The sequence below is a fragment of the Mytilus edulis genome, chromosome 3, assembly GCF_963676685.1.
Source record: "Mytilus edulis chromosome 3, xbMytEdul2.2, whole genome shotgun sequence".
NCBI classification, from domain to species: domain Eukaryota; kingdom Metazoa; phylum Mollusca; class Bivalvia; order Mytilida; family Mytilidae; genus Mytilus; species Mytilus edulis.
In genome coordinates, this window is record NC_092346.1 from 4121644 (window position 1) to 4144674 (window position 23031).

Consider the following 23031-nt stretch of genomic DNA (forward strand, 5'->3'; position numbering starts at 1 on the left):
CTAGCTTTTATGACCTACGTGTAAATCTAGCTTTTATGACCTACGTGTAATTCTAGCTTTTATGACCTACGTGTAATTCTAGCTTTTATGACCTACGTGTAATTCTAGCTTTTATGACCTACGTGTAAATCTAGCTTTTATGACCTACGTGTAATTCTAGCTTTTATGACCTACGTGTACATCAATGTTATTCTTAAATTGGTCAACAATACTACAAATGACGTAACGATGTGTTATTCAGTAAGATCAATGTATTACTAAGGTTGCTTTATAGTTTGACGTAACGATGTGTTATTCAGTAAGATCAATGTATTACTAAGGTTGCTTTATAGTTTGACGTAACGATGTGTTATTCAGTAAGATCAATGTATTACTAAGGTTGCTTTATAGTTTGACGTAACGATGTGTTATTCAGTAAGATCAATGTATTACTAAGGTTGCTTTATAGTTTGACGTAACGATGTGTTATTCAGTAAGATCAATGTATTACTAAGGTTGCTTTATAGTTTGACGTAACGATGTGTTATTCAGTAAGATCAATGTATTACTAAGGTTGCTTTATAGTTCGATGAAAATGTAAGTTGGTTGGAAAGAGTGATAAAATAATTTGATGTGTACTATTTGAATTATGTCCGAACTGCAAAACTTAGCGTTATTTACCTATTTTTTATTTTTTTTTAATTTGACAGCAATACATCAATCCTTATATTGACCTATGTTTTACTTGGATCAATATATTACCAAGGTAGCTGTATAATTTAAAAAAAAAATAGATTTGAAAAAAAAAATCAAAGTATACTATCTTTATATAGTCTGAACTGCAAAATCAGCTTTTTCTTACCTAGCTTAATGAAATCCTTAAATTTGGCACAATACATTAAGGTGTAATACCACCATTGATTTCCCCCTATTAGTCTTTGTTAAATTTGCACTTTTCAAAAAATTGTGCAGAATTTATCTTTGTTTCAAATAAAGAAATACTGGGCATGAGTAAAGTTTTATCCTGTACAGTTCTATAGAAAAAGTTTCACATAACATTTCATTGCATATAAGAAAATAACCATCATTGGAAGTTAATCAATCAAATTTCTCCCCTTATTCTATCTGTGTACAAGGTTTAGTCACCATGTAACCTCAAGATTACAAAATTTTATATAGAAATCACAAATAAAAAATAATGGTCTTTTGAAATATCCAAGACATATGTTTATGACACAGAAATAGTTTTACTGCAATAAAATGTAGGATAAATTACCTACAACGGTCAAATTCAAGGGAATATTTTTTTAGACCTACTTTCGTATGCAACCGGATGTGTTGTATCATGATTTGGTGGTATTAAACTCAAAATCAACATGGGATTCAGTAAGATCAATATATTACTAAGATAGCTGTATAGTTACGAAAAAAAATAAAGAGTACTATCTCATTTTTGTATGAACTTCAAATCCTAGCATTTTTAACCTAGATTAGTGTAATTCTTAAATTTTACAGCAATTCATCAAACTTCATAACAACCTGGATTTCAGTAAGATTGATATATCACCTAGGTAACTCTATAGTTTGAGGAAAATCCAATTTGATTAAAAAAATTATTGAAAAAATCATAGTGTACTTTATGAATATAGTCCGAACTGCAAATTCTAGTTCTTTTTACCTAGATTAATTTTATTTTAAAATTTGATAGCAATACACCAAACTTCATAACAACCTGGGATTCAGTAAGATTCACATACCACCAAGGTAGCTGTTTAAATTGTGAATATTCAATTTGATGTGAAAAAAATATTAACAAAATTAGAGTGATCTATCTCTATTTTTTCCGAATTGTAAATCCTAGCTTTTTTATTTTTAAATTTCACATCAATAAACTTAACTACCAAACAAGCTGTAAGATCAATATTTAATTAAGTTAGATTGGCTGATTTACACCAGTCCAGACTAAATTTGAAGGTCGAGACTATTCGAGACAGGTACAAAAAGGTCGAGCCTTGGTCAATACCATTTCAGACTACACCAAGATTATCAAGTACTGAATCAGACTAAACAAGTAAAGTCGAGACCGAGTCGAGTACACTTAAGTACAAATAAGTAAAGTCGAGACAATGTCAAGACTAGTCGAGAGAAATGTTTGCTCGATTTTACATGTCGAGCACAAAAACTGGTCTTTTTAGACTCAAAGCAAGTTGTTGTGATACACTTGTACGGTTTACGTTTTTGATGAACGACTTTACAAACATTCCTTTTCGCAGAATATCCTTCATTTCTTTAAAGAAAATACAAAAATCTAGAGCTATTGAAAAATGGTTTTCCAGTCTCTTACCTCGTCGAAATGTATATCTTATGCAATGATCTACACAGGCAAATTTTATTCTCATCAATTTCACGTGAATTTAACCTCAAACGAGCTTATACATGAAATTCACGTGAAATGTGTTTATGGGAGTTTCTGGTGCAGGAAAGTTATTACCATTAATTTTATTACTACCTCTGGGTCGATGCCTCTGCTGTCGGACTGTAACTCCCGGAGAGAATCACCAGCCCAGTAGCCAGTACTTTGGTACTGGCATGAAAATAAATTTGTTTGTGTTATTAAAATTTGCTGTAACAAAATGCTACGATTTTTAATGATCAAGAAATAAATGTCATTAATGTGTCTAGTTTGTAGCCCTATCCTTCTTTATTGTATAGGTACACCAATTTAATTTTTATCCCATTTTGAGTCATATAAAAATGGGTTTGAATCAACCTCCAAACTGTCCATGATTCTGTAATGATGAGTATCCAAATTGCATCCATGCTTAAATTCACATCGTCAAAAGTCTTATAACCGAACTTTTGTTTAATTCCTTCAAATATTTTGAACACTAAATACTGTGAACGTTTTGTGTATATCTAAATATATTTACCTATGTTGAAAGATGTGCATAGTATCAAATCATAAAAATACATTTTTTTTAGTCTCCAGAAAATCTTGTAAGATTTGTTTTGCTATTTTTTTCTAGATAGGTGCAATTTGGGTACTCGAAGCAATTTGGGTACCCTTACGTTATAATCGTAAACCTGTTTTACAAAGTAAAAAATGCGAACACATGAGAAATGTCAATAAATAAAAATCGGTTTTCGTCTCAGGTGGTTTGAGATTCCACTATCAGAGCTGACAAAACATATCGAATATTATTTCTTTCAAAACCAAACTCAGATCTAGATTGGATTCAAGAAGCGTCATTTAACCCGTTTTTGCATTTAGTTCTTAAATAAATGACAAAATATCTATCGTTTGTTGATGTAGTTTGAACATGGTCTCGTTTATAGTATTTATATAAATTAGACCGTTTGTTTCCCAATTGAATATGCACGTCTCTTTATTAATTTAGTTATGTATTTCCACCTTTCCGTGAAAAAGCCTTTGTTCTGATTATCATTATTGTTTTTTTTCGTCCGCTTAATTTTTTTCTTGCTAGTTTTGTTTTTCATAAGATTTTGCTTACATATTTGGAATATGATATTGTATAGTTTATATGCTTTTAAAATTAACAACCGCTAAAACCAGATACTTTACGTTGAAAATGTTTTCTCCCCAAACACTGTTTTTTTTTATTGTGGCCACTACCCCTTCAACTCTTTTAGGTCAGGGTCAAAGGTCAATGTTTTTGATTTTGGCTTACTTTCATTCATTTTCAAAAATCGTAAAAGATATTAACAAATTATGTGTACTAAATTGTTAGTTGCGACATCTCGTAACACTTATATTTTGATTGCAAGGAATCAAATACCGTAAGTAGGAGGTTTCTTTATTCTTATATAAAGAATTATGCGTAAAGTTATATTAACTCATTTACCATACTTATAACAGACCTAGGGTATTTCTGAAATTTATTCTTACATACTTTTGATTTTTTAACCCTGTATGCGTACATTGCCTAGTATGTAAATTTTAAAATTGTTTGTATTCACATTGAACGACAAATGTATGTGACGTATATAATTTTTCTGACGTCAGACACTCAAATCATTCCATGTGTTCGTAGATAGTAGATGTTTTTGTGTCCTGTTAAATTGTTCCTTTTAAAAGTTTTGGATTCTCATAAATTCTATTCTTACATACTTTTGATTTTTTAACCCTGTATGCGTACATTGCCTAGTATGTAAATTTTAAAATTGTTTGTATTCACATTGAACGACAAATGTATGTGACGTATATAATTTTTCTGACGTCAGACACTCAAATCATTCCATGTGTTCGTAGATAGTAGATGTTTTTGTGTCCAGTTAAATTGTTCCTTTTAAAAGTTTTGGATTCTCATAAATTCTATGTATAACTTTTGGACTAGTTTGAATCTCAGTCTTTTTCTGTAATTTATTCCTACTACTTTTCATTTTTTAACCCTGTATGCGTACATTGCTAATGCAAATTTTAAAATTGTTTGTATGCACATTGAACGACAAATTTATGTGACGTATATAATTTTTCTGACGTCAGACACTCAAATCAATCCATGTGTTCGTAGAGAGTAGATGTTTTTGTGTCCTGTTAAATTGTTCCTTTTAAAATTGTTATACGATGATGACTGATGTACCCATATTTTGACTATTTTATTAATTGTGACTGTTTATTTAACGCATCATGTAAATGTAGCGGAATTTGATGAGACTGTTATTAAAGTGAGAGGGTTAGCGCTATAGAACCAGGTTTAATCCACCATTTTCTGCATTTGAAAATGCCTGTACCAAGTCAGGAATATGACAGTTCTTGTCCATTCGTTTTTGATGCGTTTTGTTTTTGGATTTTGCCATGTGATTATGGACTTTCCAAATTGATTTTCCTCTGAGTTCAGTATTTTTGTGATTTTACTTTTGATTTGAGATCCTTAGTTTATGTTCTTGCAATTGAAGATCAATGTCATGGCCACATTGGACGTTCTAGATTTCGACCTTTGCTTAAAATTCATATGTTCAAAATATTAAGCAAAAGGAATTGACATTTACACTGAACTTCAATGTTTTCATTCTGGTACTGGTGGAAAGACCTTATTTTTTTCCCGAAACAATTGTTCCTTTATTATTTGATATATTTTAGTAAAAATTCTTATTTTGGTAGAATTATGTGTATATTTTCCATAAACTTTCGGAATACATTATTGTTATTAACATATTTTTTTTTAACGATAGTGTGCACGTGTCCGTGTGGTTTTCTTAAAAACATCTTAATTCTTCTTTTACGCGTTTTTCCTCAGAAATGATGATTAACATTGATTAAGTGACTTATTTGTTATCATATATAATTAGCAAATTAAAACTGAATTAAATGAATGATCAGGTATATTGTAGAAGACAATGCTCCGTACACTTGTGTTTGTCATATGCAATGTTTTGGCAAGTACAGTCAATGGTTGTCCACTTAGATGTAGCTGCTTTGGCACGACGGTTGATTGCGAGAATAAAAATATAGCAACAGTGTCGTCTGAAATTCCTAATTCGACAACCATTCTGTGAGTTAAAGTAACATTTTAGTTTTTGTTTATTTATGTCATTTGTAGTATTGATAATATAGAAATAATGATTAATTGCACATAAATTATAGTTTGTGATTCGGTTAAAAAAAAACCTATATGGATTATATCAAAACTAAACGTTTAAGTTTCATAGTAGGAAACTATACTAAGGAGCAATCACTATTATGAGGCGATTAAAGCAGTCAACCTAGTAAACAAACAATGCAAATTTAGACAATTAACGTTCTAAAAAAATAAAAAAAAAATACATAAAGGGTATTGAGTTCAAAATCATGTTCACCGATTCTAATATTTGAAATAAGGTCTTAGATACTTTTATTTTATTTCTAGGTAAGTTGCCTTTATTATTGCTATTATTAACTTTCAAGTATTGTTGATAATGACCTCTCTAAATTACTGTTTCAAATACGAAATGAAAACTTTCTTGTATGTTTTTCTGCATTTCAAAATAAAATTCTTTGGATTTTGTTGATTAATTACGTCCTTTTAATTATTCTTTCGATTCTGATAACTCTACTTGCCGACTTGTTTCTTGTTTATTAGGCTGTCTTTATGCAGGCACTACTTAGGAAGAAAGATAAGAAGTTAGCAATATCCTTTAACTCTACTTTCCGCTATATAGATTATGTTCTTGCATTAAATAATTTTAAATTTGATGACTACGTAGAACGCATCTATCCCATCGGAATAGAGATAAAGGATACTACAGATACAGTTAATTCGGCATCATATCTTGACTTACATCTAGAAATTGACAAGGAGGGTCGGTTTAAAACAGAACTTTACGATAAAAGAGAGGATGTCAGCTTCCCAATTGTGAACTTTCCATTTCTAAGTAACAACATTCCAGCAGTACCTGCATACGGGGTATATCTCCTAATTGATACGATATCCCCGTGCTTGCATTTCAAATCAAGATTTTCTAGATAGAGAGTTGCTGCTCACAAGGAAGCTATTAAACCAAGAATTCCAAATGGTAAAGTTGAAATCCTCCCTTCGTAAAGTTTACGCACGCCATCACGAATTGGTTGACCGTTATGGAATAAACGTTTTGGAATTACTGTTTCACAAATGATATCGGATATGTTCCCTACGTTGTAACTGAAATCCCCTTCCCTTTCATGAATATGACCTACCGACTTTTTCCCGGATTTTTTTTATCACATACGAAACACGACGGGTACCACATGTGGGACAAGATCTACTTACCCTTCCGGAGCACCCGAGATCATTCCTAGATTTTGGTGGGGTTCGTGTTGTTTATTCTTTAGTTTTCTATATTGTGTCATGTGTACTATTGTTTGTCTGTTTGTCTTTTTCATTTTTAGCCATGGCGTTGTCAGTTTATTTTAGATTGATAAGTTTGACTGTCCCCTCGATATCCTTTGTCCCTCCTTTTTTACTAGATTCTTTTAAGATGATTGCATCTTTGATTTTTTGTATCGATAGTATGTATTTACGTTTCAGCGACAAATAGCTGCCAGTAGTTGCGAGAACTCTTCGATCTATACTTAGTGTCTTTTTGATAGATAGATACACAAGTATTTTGTTTGAATTGTTTTACATTTGTAATTTTGTGACCTTTGATAGCTGACTTTGAGGTATGGGATTTGCTCATTTTACGATCGAATGGTTTTACACTAGTTAATTTTTGGGCCCTACAATGCTTTCTGTTTGGTATCAATTAAGGCTCCGTATTGAAGACTTGTACTTTGATCAATAATGGGTTTTTTCTTTTACAAACTGTGACTGGTATTTTTGAGAATTGTGTCATTGACCGTCATAACACATCTTGTCAGATGAACTGTTCAAATATTTTTATTATGTAGCTAATTTTAACAAAAACTATTTACCGCCGTTGTTATCAAATGAGCGGCACGACAGGTTCCACATGTAAATAGTTATCAAAGGTACCAGTAGTTATCAAAGGTACCAGGATTATAATTTAGTACGCCAGACGCGCGTTTCGTCTACATAAGACTCATCAGTGACGCTCATATCAAAATATTTATAAAGCCAAATAAGTACAAAGTTGAAGAGCATTGAGGATCCAAAATTCCAAAAAGTTGTGCCAAATACGGCTAAGGTAATCTATGCCTGGAATAAGAAAATCCTTAGTTTTCGAAAAATTCAAAGTTTTGTAAACAGGAAATTTATAAAAAAATGACCACATTATTGATATTCATGTCAACACCAGGATTATAATTAAGTACGCAAGACGCGTGTTTCTTCAATATAAGACTCATCAGTGACGCTCATATCAAAATAGTTATAAACCAACCAAATACAAAGTTGGAGAGCATTGAGGATCCAAAATTCCAAAAAGTTGTGTCAAATACGGCAGGTAATCTATGCTATGGAGAAGAAAATCCTTAGTTTTTCCAAAAATTCAAAGTTTTGTAAACAGGAAATTTATAAAACAAATGACCACATAATTGGTATTCATGTCAACACCGAAGAGCTGACTACTCTGCTGGTGACTGTGCTGGTGATACCCTCGGGGACGAAACGTCCACCAATAGAGGCATGACCCAGTGGCGTAAATAGTACCAGGATTATGATTTAGTACGCCAGACGTAACATCTGATCTAGCCTCTCGTACACCTGAGATCACCCCAGTTTTGGTGGGGTTCGTTACGCTGTTGACGCCTTTTTGTGACATTTTAACTATTGTGACTTTTTTTTGTTCACACATCGTTGTCAATATAATGACATTTTATGAGATTATCATACAAATGAGAGGTTGCGGTTAATTTCTAGCAGAGCATGTTATCCGTTATAATAGTGTACGACATTTTAAGTCTGATAGTGCTCATTAGTGACAGTTATTGATTAACCTAGACTTTTTTAATCTCCACTCGAACAATTTTTACTCAGCTATGTTAATTCTTTGTATGTTTTATCATAGTTCATAGTCATATGCAAAACTTGTTTTCACACATTACAATGAGTAAGTAAATTATAAAAATACAATAGATCGATGTCAATTGGTTAAAAAAATATAAACTACTGTTGCCTATACATAAAGATGTTAGTCTATTTGTTTTAAAAGACTTTTAAAATATTTTCAAAATTTAATGAATCGACATGTATATGTCGTGTACAAGTTGCGATTTTGTACAGGTTATAATAAAATCAACGGTACCAATTTTGTTGCACCAGATGCGCATTTCGACAATACATGTCTCTTCAGTGATGCTCGTGGCCAAAATATTTGAAATCCAAAGCATATATAAAAGATGAAGAGCTATAATCCAAAAGGTCCAAAAAGTATAGCCAAATTCGTGAAAGGAATCAGAGCTTTGCACGAGGGAGATACATTCCTTAATTATAACATGCACAAACATATTGTACATGTTATAACTTGTATAATGCAAAGATACACGTTATAACTTGTACAAAAGTAGCTCATACATGTTATAACCTGTACAAAATATTGCTTTAAAATGGTTTTAACTTGTACAATGTTTAAAATAAATCTTTATGAAGAAAAATATACATTTAAATTCACCAATGCATAAAGAACAACAATAAATAGGCTAGAACGTGTCCTTTTCTGTAGAGTACAATGATCACAAAGTTTCCGAAATATATAGGTTTCATGACTTATGTTTGCAAAATGTGTTATCATGTAATTGTACGTTTCATGCAGTCCGTCATGGCTTAAATAAGTGTGAAAATATGTACTTATAGCTTGCATTCCTCAATGACAATTACATTAGATACTAGTAACTAAATTCTTCCCAAAAAATTAAGAACGATTCCTAATAATTTTGGGTAATACTCCTCCCTCTCGTTTAATAGCACGCAAAGACTAAAACAATGTTTTATACGCTTACTCTCTTAAAGCAAGATAGAACTGATATAGTTTTCATTTGACCGAGCTTCATTATCAATGTCTTAGGATCTACTCGTCAACATTTTTGGCCTTCAGCATGACTTATGTAAATTTATAACTCAATTTTTGTTTATTAACTATAAGATCATTGCATGAGGCGAATGTCATTTTGATGTTTTCAATATATATCCTGTACTTTGAAAGCATGTATTTGTGGCCTTTGGATGTTGTCTGCTTCATGGGCGGGTTGTTGTCTTTTAGACATATACCCCATTTCAAATCCCAATTTTATTTGTAGACACATCTATTCTGGCTATCCTTTTATGTCTTTTAGTGTCAACTAGAATGAAAGTCTTTTACTATTGCCTTCAAAGTGGACACTCACAAGTATAATTCATCAAATAAAGATATGTCCATAGACATATGCTGCGCACTCGTTTAATCCATGCGTCGTTCGGTCACGCGTTGTCTTATTTTTGATATTCAAATACGGCGATTAGTTATTCTTTTTATTACATTGGCAAATGGCTTTTTTACCATCTGTATACAATTTCTATGTGTACTTTGCATTGGTAACAACTAAAAAAGCTTCCATATAGATTTAATCTGCACTCGTTCTATTGGAGAGATTTAAAAAAAAATATATAAATTGACAACACAAAGGTTAAAAAAAGACAAAGTCAAACCATAACATGACATAAAAAATAAAGAATAAACAACACGTTAACAACCTGAACTCGGGGTAATATAAGGATTTTTCGGAAGTATAAGAATATTCTGTTAATTATCTTACACAATTATCATTGTTTTGTTTCAGATATTTAAACAGCAATCAAATAACAACAATACAACCAGGAGCATTTCAAGACCTACCAGCTTTATACAAACTGTATGTGTTCTCAATGATAACAATTAAAAAGTCTTATATATATGTTACAGTAAATAGGTGAAATTAGGAATTACACGTAATTACTAAACATTTCAGTAAATACATGTAATTACTAGCCAATTTAGTAATTACATGTATTTACTAGTTGTTTCAGTGATTACTGGTATTCACTGATTTTCTTTGTCTTTTTTACAGCTATTTACTTACTTTTGATATTTTTGTTTTAAAATTTAAGATATAATCAAAAAAAAAGAAAAAAAAAGAAGACAAAGTCAAAACATAACATAAAAATAAAGAATAAGCAACACGTAACCGACCTAAACTCGGGGTAATATAAGGTGCTTTCGGAAGTATAAGAATATTCTGTTAATTATCTTACACAATTATCATTGTTTTGTTTCAGATATTTATACAACAATCAAATAACAACAATACAACCAGGAGCATTTCAAGACCTGCCAGCTTTATACGACCTGTATGTGTTCTCAATGATAACAACTAGAAAGTCTTATATATATGTTACAGTAAATAGGTGAAATTAGGAATTACACGTAATTACTAAACATTTCAGTAAATACATGTAATTACTAGCCAATTTAGTAATTACATGTATTTACTAGTTGTTTCAGTGATTACTGGTATTCACTGATTTTCTTTGTCTTTTTTACAGCTATTTACTTACTTTTGATATTTTTGTTTTAAAATTTAAGATATAATCAAAAAAAAAGAAAAAAAAAGAAGACAAAGTCAAAACATAACATAAAAATAAAGAATAAGCAACACGTAACCGACCTAAACTCGGGGTAATATAAGGTGCTTTCGGAAGTATAAGAATATTCTGTTAATTATCTTACACAATTATCATTGTTTTGTTTCAGATATTTATTCAACAATCAAATAACAACAATACAACCAGGAGCATTTCAAGACCTGCCAGCTTTATACGAACTGTATGTGTTCTCAATGATAACAACTAGAAAGTCTTATATATACATGCATACTGCACTTGTATTATTAGAGCAGTCACAAATGTGTTGAGTGTATATTTCTATATCATAAACAGTCACCGAATCGATATCACTTTTCTCATGAATATTTAATTAGTAGAGCCAGAACTATATTAACGGATTCATTACTATTGCCATAACCTGTCCTGGTTTACAATGTATACAACGAAGCGTGGAACAACTCAAACCTATTTCTTTTACAACTGTTGGAAAAAATAATTAACTTGTTAATATTTTTGTTTAAAACCTGTTAATCATTATGTTGTATGCTTATTGTCCATATTCAAACGAAGTATTTCAGCACTGACAGGTGATGTACATTTCATTTTGCAGTATACTTTGCCGTTCAAGATATACGGCCGTTTTAAAGGGGGATTGGTTCTAATATTCAAATAAAAGAATAACAATAACACAATAAAAAAAACAAGTGAAAATGATTTTCTAAATGATTCAAGTTTAAGGACCACTTTAGTGTTTTTGACTTGACATACTCATGATACTGACGATATAGGAATTAGGCCCGAACGGAGAAAAAGCTCGACATAGCCTTGCATATCCCCGTTTCTAAGCCTCTTCTTTGTACCGTTGATATTTCAAGTCAATACACTAGTGTTGTCTATATACTAGTATTGTTTATTGATCACTTACAGTATTACATCAATATTACATAAATCTCCATTTGACAATGAGAGTAAACAATGTGTTGATGTAAAATATGTTTATCATTATTATTGATTTATTTCAGCCAGTTGGCCAATAATCAAATACATACAATACAGCAAGGAATATTTCAAGACCTACCAGCACTAAACTCCCTGTATGTATAATTCTTGCAATATTAAAAGATGGAACACGTCAGTCGTCAATGACATCACATCTCATGTTTATTATGTTAACAGAATATTTATATTTATGAATTGATTTGCATGAGTCCTTATGTCTGTTTTGTATTTAGATATAAACTGCTTATATATCAAATGTATGTATAAATTGTAATAATATTTTATTAAGAATTAAATGATAAAAAATCTATGGTTTATATGTGGCAGAGTTTTGTCTACCGTTATCAATGCGAACGACATTTGAAAGTTCTGCAGTTGTCCATTGTTGACAAATATTGATTGACTTAAACTTCTCCGTGGAATAATTGTGTAGGTAATGGATGGTATGCCTTATTATATTTCTTGCTGTTATATACAAATTTTGATTGCAAAAATTAAAACAATCCTGTGAATTATAAGAAAACAATCTGTCAATGTCAATTGGTAAACAAATCTGAAAAAAATAACTGTTGCCTATACGGAAAGATGTTAGTCGACTTAGACAAAAATAAATTTACAACCCTATGGTTTTAAAAAAAAACCAGATAAATACAGCACATAAAACGTTACATAAAAGAGAATAAACCTCCCAAACTCAAATTTCAGGTGATCTGGAAGGATAATCTTATCTTGTTTATTATCTAAAAATATTTCATTGTTTTGTTTCAGATATCTATACAACAATCAAATAACTACAATACAGAAAGGAGCATTTAAAGACCTACTCGCACTAGATCGCCTGTATGTATACATAGTGACAATATTTTGTAAAATAAATGCTGCCGAGAACAAAATGTTATATAATTTTCCGTCGTCGAATAGTTTGTCCATTCACATACCTGTTCAGTTCGAATGGATTGGATATACTTTTATTTAACAATGACTCTAAGAAACAATTTTTTGTAAGGGAGTTTGTTTCTCAGTTTCAAAGTTACTAATTTTTTCAAAACACTAGTTTATATAGATAGGGGATTAATAAAGGAATTCAAAGAGCAAAACGAAAAATATAGGTCACACTGCTTGATTTCGAGATATAAGTCATTGAAATTTTAGCGGTGAAAATATTCTCTCTTGACTTTTCATAGCTTTATCATTGACAAGTTGAAGTTCTCAAAAACTGTTAAAAAGTAATTAAAATAGTATAAGACTTTATCAGATTGTTTATCATTATATATGTAAATGATTTTGTGAACTTTACATAATGACACACAGTGTTCTAAAACTTCTTGTTCTTCTTCAAATGTAATAACAAGATTAACGGTTCCATAAAAAGACAAATAGAGGTCACTGGGCAATTTTTGTTCAAGGCATTTTAATGGATAAAACCAGAGGATTCCGAAAGTCGGTTAAAAGATCTAAAACAATCAAACTTCTTTAAGTAATTGACTTTTAAATAGTTATCAAATAGACATCGATAAACCGAATGTTCACACTGCAGAAATCATTATAAAAACAAACATGTATCGTGTTTGTGAACTTCACAAAATGACATCACATGAAAGCTTCGAGCATCGGCTATTAACACCAGTGTTCTAATACTTCTTGTTCTCCTTTAAATGTAATAAAATGAGATGGAAAGGATATCTAATGATACACAATGTGTATTTGTAATTAATATGAAATGAATAACATGTCAACACATTGCAGAATAAATAAAGGTATACAGAGAAGGGTATGCTTGTTGTCATCCGATCAGAACCATTTATACCATTCGTGTTGTTTATTCTTTAGTTGTCTATGTTGTGTCGTGTGTACTATTGTTTTTCTGTTTTTCTTTTTCATTTTTAGCCTTGGCGTTGTCAGTTTGTTTTAGATTTATGAGTTTGACTGTCCCTTTTGTATCTTTCGTCCCTCTTTTTATACAAAATGAATGCATTAAAATGCATCATTTCTACACTGAAGAATACAATTAACAGGACTATTTATGTTTTTGTTTCAGAGAATTGAACAACAATCAAATAACTACAATACAGGAAGGAACCTTTCAAGACCTTCCAGCACTTAACACCCTGTATGTATAATTATTGCAATATTGAATGAAGGAACACGTCAGTTTTTATTGGCATCACATCTCATGCGTATTATGTTAACAAAATATTTATATTTGATAATTGATTCACATGAGTCCTTATGTCTGTTTTGTATTTATATAAACTTTTCTCTCTTTTACAGATGAGAAAAGATATTCCGATTTTTATATAGTTTTGATCATGTTAATAAAAAGTTGCAACATTGTTTGAACTTTTATTTATGCTGTTTGATTAGGGACTTTCCATTTTGAATTTTCCTCGGAGTTCAATATTTTGTTGATTTTACATTTTAGAAAATATCTTAGATATCTTATTGATTGATAACTTCTTTTCTTAGCGTAGTCGAGTAATACATGTATGAAAAATTATCTTAGACATAAGAGGGGGACTTAGCGTTTCTAATGAAATTGACATGCAATTGACAACGGTGCCATAATCTTTAATTATCAAACCTGATTATAAATGCCTCTTAAGAAAAAAGATTCACAACTTGACTAAAAAAAAATCAGAAAACCCCTCAATAAAACAAAATTACGGCTGAATCAAAGTTCAGTATTAATTGAAGATAAAATAAATAATAATAATTTGGAAAAGGATGTTCATTGACTTGTTTACTTCCATCCAAAAGATAATTAAACATTTGTAAGTAAATTGAAAATATTCTTATAATTAAATTAAAAAAAAAAAGAATGTTGTGTATTTGCAATATGTATCCGATTTGCATGCTTCGAAGAATAAAGTAAAATTATATTAAATGTTCGCCTCAACAGGAAATTAGGGAACAACCCCTTGGATTGCGATGCCTGCGAGTTAGGGAACCTCAAGCTGTATTTACTAAACAATACACAATTATCGGATGCATCTGCGACATGTAATGGCACATCAACTCTGGTATTAGATTTTAACTCCACCGACTGTTCAGGTAATATTATCCTATCCAATATAAACAATGAGAAAACAACAAAAAAGTCCCCTCACAATGATTTTATTTCTAATGTCTGCACCTTTCTTTTTTTCTGCTCTATGTTGTCTCTTTGACACATTCCATATTTGAATTATAAATAAAGTAAACAGTAGTATACCGCTAACTCGTAAATCCATGGGCAAAAAAAATAGGGGAAACAAACAAAAATTGAAGGAAACTCATTAAATAAAAGAGGAGAACAACTACATAACATTAAAATATAACACATTAAGCATTAGACAAAATCTGATGAGAATAACAAATATAACATCAAAACCAAAAACATGAATCAATGTTACCTTGTTAGATTTTATTTAAGTGTATTACGAAGTTACAAAACAAATATACACATGTATATTTCGAAAATGTATTAGATAAATTGGAGCAACAGTTCTTAATTATATCTTTAAAAGGAAATTTGATAACATTGAGTTTTGGAGCTGATGTTACGTTATTAATGGTGTGTTATATATTTAAATGAGTTTTGAATTACTTTCAACTGTGTACTTAATTATAAACATGAGCATACAGTAATAAATAATGAATTGAACTCAACCTTAAACTGGGGCTGATCTCATATCTTTTTGAAGAGTTTTTGTATCTAATTGTGCAACAATAGAGTCATAAAAAAAAGTTTGTACACCCTAAAGTTTAAAAATATTCTGATGGATTGAACACATACAGACGAAACTTTTCGATGCGTCAATAATCCAATAACATACCAAAATTGGCACAGGCTATTTATGTTTAAACATTGTAATGACGTTATTCATTACTCATCAAAACGGTTTCTTGAAAGAAAAAAAATATTTTAACATTCCCAATACCTTTAGCACAGCCATTTTTCTAATGTTTTGTGTTATTTCCTTAAGGTAGATAGGGTGTCTTCCTCCATTTTGAATTTTGAAATACCAGAAAACAAGGTCTAGATTTTTGATAAAATGTGCAAATTTTGAAATAAGTAGGTGATTCATGAGTAATATTTTTCATTCTGATATAGAATATGCCATGTTTTATCATATTTATGGTTGTACATTTTGTATATTACCAAAAAAACAAATACTTTTGTTTGATTATTTTGTTTTTCAACTTTGCCAAAGAAGGGGACCCAACTCAAATGCAAGGGCAGATAATGTTACTTTTACAATAGAATGTGTTAGGAATTACCCATTTTATTATGTAGCAGGAAACGAGTTCGGTGACCCCCTTTTTTCTTCTTCTTATCTGAGAGAATAATATTGGAGCTATCTTCTCATATTTTATCTCAAAATTCTATGGTGCGGTTTTCGTTTTAGGACCGAAATTTGGGTTTTCCATGCATAATTTATACAACATTTTACAATTTTGCACAACCTGTAGTGTGAAAATTAGTCCGGTGACCCATTCTTTTTATTAAAGTTCTTAGACAAGCAGGATAAAAACTACAGTTTGCCAAATTATTAAGAAATTCTATGGATTATGATTTAGACACCCCATCTACCTTAAGCAGTAATATAATAGGTTGATCGAGCACGTTCAAAGTCTGTTTTTTTTTGCTTATTTGTATCTATGTTTTCAAAGAAGTAATCGGCATCCGTCTTTGGTGAACGAAATGACCCTGGTGTTGCTCTTATTCCTAACATCATTATCAGCTACAATTGAAATGAAAAAATAATAATAAAGTAATACAGGCATATACTTGCCAATTGATATTTTGTCGTGTGTTTTTCTATGTTGTGATGTTAGGCTATTGTTTCAGAAAAATGGAGAAGGTTTTGTACCCTTTAAACGTTTAATCCCGCTGCAAATGTTTGCACCTGTTCTAAGTCAGAAATCTGATGTATATTAGTTGTCGTTTGTTTATGTAATTTATACTTGTTTCTCGTTTCTCGTTTTTTTTATATAGATTAGACCGTTGGTTTTCCCGTTTGAATGGTTTTACACTTGTAATTTTAAAGCCTTTTATAGCTTGTTGTTCGGTGAGAGCCAAGGCTCCGTGTTGAAGGCCGTACATTGACCTATAATGGTTTACTTTTATAGATTGTTATTTGGATGGAGTGTTGTCTCATCTTCCTATAGCTATATACGCAGCATAATCTGCATCATGTTACAAGGTGCAGATCTAAAATTTACTAAATGAACTACGGGACTACAATAGTGTTGTAAAATAGTTTTTCATACTGAACATTTATGAAATATTTGCCACCCGCAGCTACCGCAAATTATCTGTTAAACAAATTCATCTTGATTTTCACTTCGTTCGTATGTAATAAACGAAAATAGGAGTTATTTTGCAAAACGAAATTTAGAGAAAAATAATGTGTCGGTAACATTAAAAAGTGAAATAAAAACAAAAAAAATATTAATCGAACGACCTTTCTAAAAAAAAACGAAAAAGGGCAGGTACTTATGTGGTGCCGTTTAGAAAGACAACAGTCTCTTGAAAATTATGAAGAACAACTTAATTTAAAATAATGACACGTTGATATCTCTTCATTTGTTCATTGTTAACATGTATTATATATTTAAAATAAAATCAACGGCAGTGCACTTGACATAGTTCAACGTATGTACATATGTATCCTCTTTGTGATCCATATTGAAATCGAAAATATCTGAAAACACATTTGATTTTTATCCAAAGCTAAAACAGCACAATCACCATGACCGATAACTCTTTCATCGTTTTTGGCCATTTTGAAACACTCAAAATATTGGGAGTAGCCCTTGCGGACATTAACATCATGATCTGCATACTATTTTTTTTAAATCTCTTCATAAAGCAAAACATGTTGCTGTACTTCAGCTGTACTAACTTTTTGTCTATTGTTCAAGATGAGATACTGTTTTAAGGGGCCAATATTGAAGATACATTTTAATGTAAAGAAAGTTGATTCACAAAACAATTTTCACACTTGATGCAAATAAATCTTATCAATAGTTTTATGCTTATAGGAGACTTAACAACAGATGATACAACTGAGATCAACACAGCAAAATTCAAAACAGTGGCATCAACAAAATCTACTCGTGAGCATATAAATATTATCATTATTATTTAATTATCTGTTTTGTTTCATGAATATTTTCGTCGGTGCTTTAACATCATGATATGTTTTGAACAAGTATTTTTTGCAACAATTTGCATGAGACATAGATTTGGTAATGTATTCAGATACTTATAGCTATCCTGCAGTAACATGCCAAGTGTTAGAAAAACTAGGTCCAGTAGACAGGAGATTTCAAATTTTATTTAAACTAATTATTTAGCAAAACGTTGTCTACTCTATGGTCGGGTGGTTGTCGCTTTTACACATTCTCTATTTGCATTCTCAATTTCAAAACTTAGTTTGTTTCAATTCTAATTTCGATCATAAGACATTAAGTAAAAATACATCACTATTTACTATTATATACCTATATGGAGTTATTTTCTTTCAGAACGACAGGTCATTCTTTTTCAGAATCACCCCGGACGATACTGTGTTTCAATGATATATGCTTCGAGGCATAAAATAATGACCTGTGTGAGGTCTTTATTTTCCTTGATAACATGCAATCTATAACCTACTTCAAAACTTTATTCGTCTAATAGTTTTTTGTTGCCGATTTGGAAATTTATTTTCTAAAGTTCAATCGATGATAGGTGTAAAATAAACCGTCATTGTAGTCCCACATTTATATTTTAGAAACAAATAACGTGAAGTTTTGTTAATTTATCGTTACAATAAAGAAACATTATCATGTATATTGTATATGTCAGATGAATTTTAATGAAGACTTTCATAAAATAAATCCAGATTTGACATATTCCTGTGTAAGATTTAGAAAATATTACTGAGTCAAACTGAATAGGTTGATTGATTTTTGGTTGCTTGCTTAACGTCCAGTGACAAATATTTCATGCATGTTCTGAACAATACACACACTGAATAGGAACTCATACCGTGACCTACATGTATTTATATTCGTCTTTGTGTAAAATTTATGTATACCTTTTACTTTATCAAATGATTAACTAATAAGATAATATTATATTCTATTAAATAACATTAATGTAACTAAAAAAAAGGTCGGGTGCGGAGGGTATATAATCATATCCTGATTATCTTTTAATAAATGTATTGCTATTCAAAAGACAATCTTTCTAAATTTTTCATTCGATTCAAGTAAAATTGTTAAAAAAACAACCACTTTTCCGCGATAGAAATAACATAGCAAATAGGAAAAAAAACATACCCCTCCCCCTTTTCCATAAGCTAAGTGGTACAATAAATAACTTACAATGTGTCTTGTATTTGTCATACATCGTTATCGGATGGTAACATTACATTTGTGTCTTACTGCATGCAGTTACAGTAATATTTTTTATTGTGTATGGATAATAATTTTTAAAAAGTTTATATCTAAAGTATTTATTGAGTTTTATTTCACATTCTAAGTGAGCCGCAGGGCGTATTAAAACCTGAACACATTAGAAAAGAATAACCCACTTTAGTGTTGTCGGTAAAATAGAATACAAAGTTTTACAACTCTTTATAAAATTAATACTTTTTTTGACGGTATATAAGTCAGATAATGCATATTTTAAGGTTTTTCTTGTCGTAGAACACACCGAGGGGTGTCAGGATTGATCAAATGAAAGACCGACCGGAGGGAGGTCTTTCTTTTAGCAATCCTGGCACCCCGAGGTGTGTTCTACGACAAGAAAAACCTTAAAATATGCATTATCTATAACTGAATTACCCCGTGATATTATTGATATTTAAGAGGCAATTTTCAATAGTGATCATATTTTATTTTACAGTTATCATAGTTGGAGCTGTTGGAGCTTTTATTGCAGTTATGATTCTCGTTGGAGCAGTTATAATTACTTGTGTGATCTTGAACAGGTACATATACACAACTTCATCATATGTTTGTATTAGAACTTTGTCTCGTTTTTTATATATATTTTTACCATTTGTTCTTATGTTTGAATGGTTTTACACTTAATCTAGTTAAACGGGCCTTATATGGTGCTGTTTGATGTGAGCAAAGGCTCCGTGTTGAAGACCATACTTTGACCAATAATGTTGTTTTTTTTAAAGTGACGTTAATGGAGCGTTGTTTCATTGGCACTTATGCTACATTTTCTTATATCCTTAAGAAAACTTTGTCAGATGAAAGGAACTTATATTGTATGAACTCTTACCAATCTTCGATTTTTTTTATTATCAAAATCTGATTCACGTCACCTCTAGAAAAGGCAGTTTAACAATATTGGCCGCTTTGATTACTGATTCAATTGATGGAAGTGTTTGGAAAGAGATTTCGATGAGACCCCACAATATAATATTATTGTTAAGGATACTTTTGGTCGGGAACAACAACATGTTTGTCATGGAGGAAGGAGAGATATTTTGCAACATTAACATCTTTAAAGATTGATGTAGGATTGGTATTTATTGGTGCCTAAACATTTTTATTAACGACGTCCCAATCTTAATTCCTTCGTAAATAGTATTTATGTCCTCTTTATTGGAATTAATTGAATGCGATTGTCATACAAGAGTGAGGTTTGGCTAGTTACTAAACCAGGTTTATTTAAATATGTTTTACATAAGGTAATGAGTGTACCAAGTCTGGTTTACGACAGTTGTTTTCTTTCGTTTTTTATTTTGCCATTAGATAAGATTGTTCACTAACAAAATAGTACCTTTAATGTTGATACGGGTAAACACTATGTTTATCCATAGATTATTATGGATACAACAAACTTATTCTCTTGCGGCCACTTAGGTCTAATTGAAAGAGAATACTTTCATTGAATCCTTGTTTTCGTATTTATAAATGAAATTATAATTAGGTCTTTATATGAAATTTTGTTTATTTTCAAGTTTTTAAAAATTATCAATTGGTATTAAAAATTAAACATATTCACAAATACCAAAATGTTGAAAAGCCAACCCGCTGTTCTTGATATTCACTTCGTTTTATAGTTATGATAGTTTTTATCTATTTAATTGCAGATTGAATAGGAAGAAAAAATCAAGGATACAACCATCTGACTGATTTGATAGGAGAAAATTTTCCAGCTATGCCACTACGATATGGGGGACATCAGTTGGAATAAGTATTCCGTCCATAAGGCATCAATGTCATTACCATTATCTCCGTAAAATGTTTTGGCGTTGCATATTATCTGTATTTATTAGATATTTCTTGGTAAACTATGCTAACCTTTGCTCAAATTGATCGTTAATTTATAACTTGTAATTTATTGAAAACATATATCATAATTACGAATTTTACATTTGATCGTTGGTTATATCTTTTGATAATAGTTTTGTGTTATTTATAAACATTTGAATATCATTTTTTTGGCATCTAAGTACAAAGTGGAACTCTCCATTTTCTCATTCAACCTAATATATATCACATGCTCTTGTATAATCGTAGAGTAGATTCCTACTTCGAAGCTTTATTTAAAAGGGTAGATTGAAAATAAAGGTATGTATTTTACCCAAGATTTCCAATCAAAGTTTTCAGTGATTAATCTTTGCCCTGAGGGATAAAAATTAAAAAAAACTCCAGATTTTGTTTCTGTTTATCGTCATGTATTCGAACTTCACGACAAATACATCCTGTTCCAACAAACTGACCTTTACCTAATATTGAATTTTTGAAAAAAATCCATCTTGTGGATTCCTAAAAAAAAGTGATATTTAAGTCTATTCCACTTTTTCGAAGTTTTTCATAGTCATTTGTAGCCTTCCGAAATTAAAGATCAGCATTGAGATTATTGTTCGGCCAAACCATAATGGTAATCATAGATTTAAACTAAATTTAACTATTTTAGATAGTCATGTTGTGAAAGCATTCTCTTTGTTTTTGTGTGGATTGCATACGTAATTATCATCTTGAATGAGTGCTTAATTTTGTAATGTAAATTAATACTTTTATTATATTTTGTCATGGAGGTTTACTTTATATTAATATATGTATATCTATCAATAAAAGTAGCACAATATTATTCAAGAAATTAAATCAAATTGAATCTCTAACATCTGTATGTTAAGTTCTAATTTTGTATGTCATCGATGTAAAGTTTGATAGATTTATTGATATGTATTCGATTGGTTTAAAATAAAAGGGATATAGAAATGTATGTTATACTAGTACGGTTGCTTTTAGTTTAGTTCTGCTGATTTGTTATGTTTTTATTTCTTGTTTTCTGCCCCTATTGTATGCAAAGTAATGCAACCATTATATATAATACATTGTGGTATTTTTTTAATTTATTTTTTTTGACTTGTTTGGTCAATTAATATCTACTAGTTTCTAGTTCATGTAACGTTTTAGTTATGTATCATGTAATATATGGGGGTATTAAAATAGTTCCAAAGATACTAGTCTTATCATTGTGTACGTAAGACATTCGACTACAAAATGATTATCAGTGACACTCAAATTTAAAGAGAAGCGAAATATATCAAAGGGAATTCAAACTCATTGGCTGAAAATGAAGAGTGTTCAAATGGAAAATCAATTTCGAACTGAAAGACGTTATCTACACGATGAAACAATTTCAAGGGTTTGACATATTGAAGCGTACATTCAACGTCGAAATAGGAAGTGATGCGTCAAACTCATTTAATCATTGAATTCGTACATACTAACTTCATCAATATGTTTGATTTTGTTATTGACTGCATAATATATTTGTTGTGAGGGCATGTTCTTTAACAAACAATTGACATTCCAATAAAAATTAGCTGTATTATCGATCAACTAATTTTAAAATGGCGTAAATCGGTACTTTGTTTATTTTCTTTGGTTACATCTTCTGACACCAGACTCGGACTTTCTTGAACTGAATTTGAATGTGCGTATAGTTATGCGTTACTTTTCTGTATTAGCTAGAGGTATATGGGGAGGTTTGAGATCTCAAAAACATGTTTTACCCCGCCGCATTTTTTGCGGCTGTCCCAAGTCTGGAGCTTCT

At 30.6% G+C, this 23031-nt stretch overlaps 1 protein-coding gene across 1 annotated transcript; it reads left to right on the forward strand.

Moving 5' to 3' along the window:
- The first annotated feature begins 518 nt into the window (after window positions 1-518).
- On the forward strand, window positions 519-22402 carry LOC139514348 (leucine-rich repeat-containing protein 15-like). Its single transcript, XM_071303457.1, has 12 exons — window positions 519-530; window positions 1495-1550; window positions 10172-10243; window positions 10647-10718; window positions 11122-11193; window positions 11996-12067; window positions 12741-12812; window positions 14011-14082; window positions 14872-15023; window positions 18000-18074; window positions 19852-19936; window positions 21056-22402. Exons 1-12 carry the CDS (start codon window positions 519-521, stop codon window positions 21096-21098), a joined length of 855 nt encoding a protein of 284 aa, XP_071159558.1. The 3' UTR covers window positions 21099-22402.
- Window positions 22403-23031: the final 629 nt, after the last annotated feature.

Excerpts from the sequence above, each read along its gene's own strand:
- LOC139514348 (XM_071303457.1), top strand. Across the intron at positions 15,024-17,999 it reads TAACTCCACCGACTGTTCAG|GAGACTTAACAACAGATGAT; the intron begins GTAATATTATCC and ends TTATGCTTATAG. Across the intron at positions 19,937-21,055 it reads ACTTGTGTGATCTTGAACAG|ATTGAATAGGAAGAAAAAAT; the intron begins GTACATATACAC and ends ATTTAATTGCAG.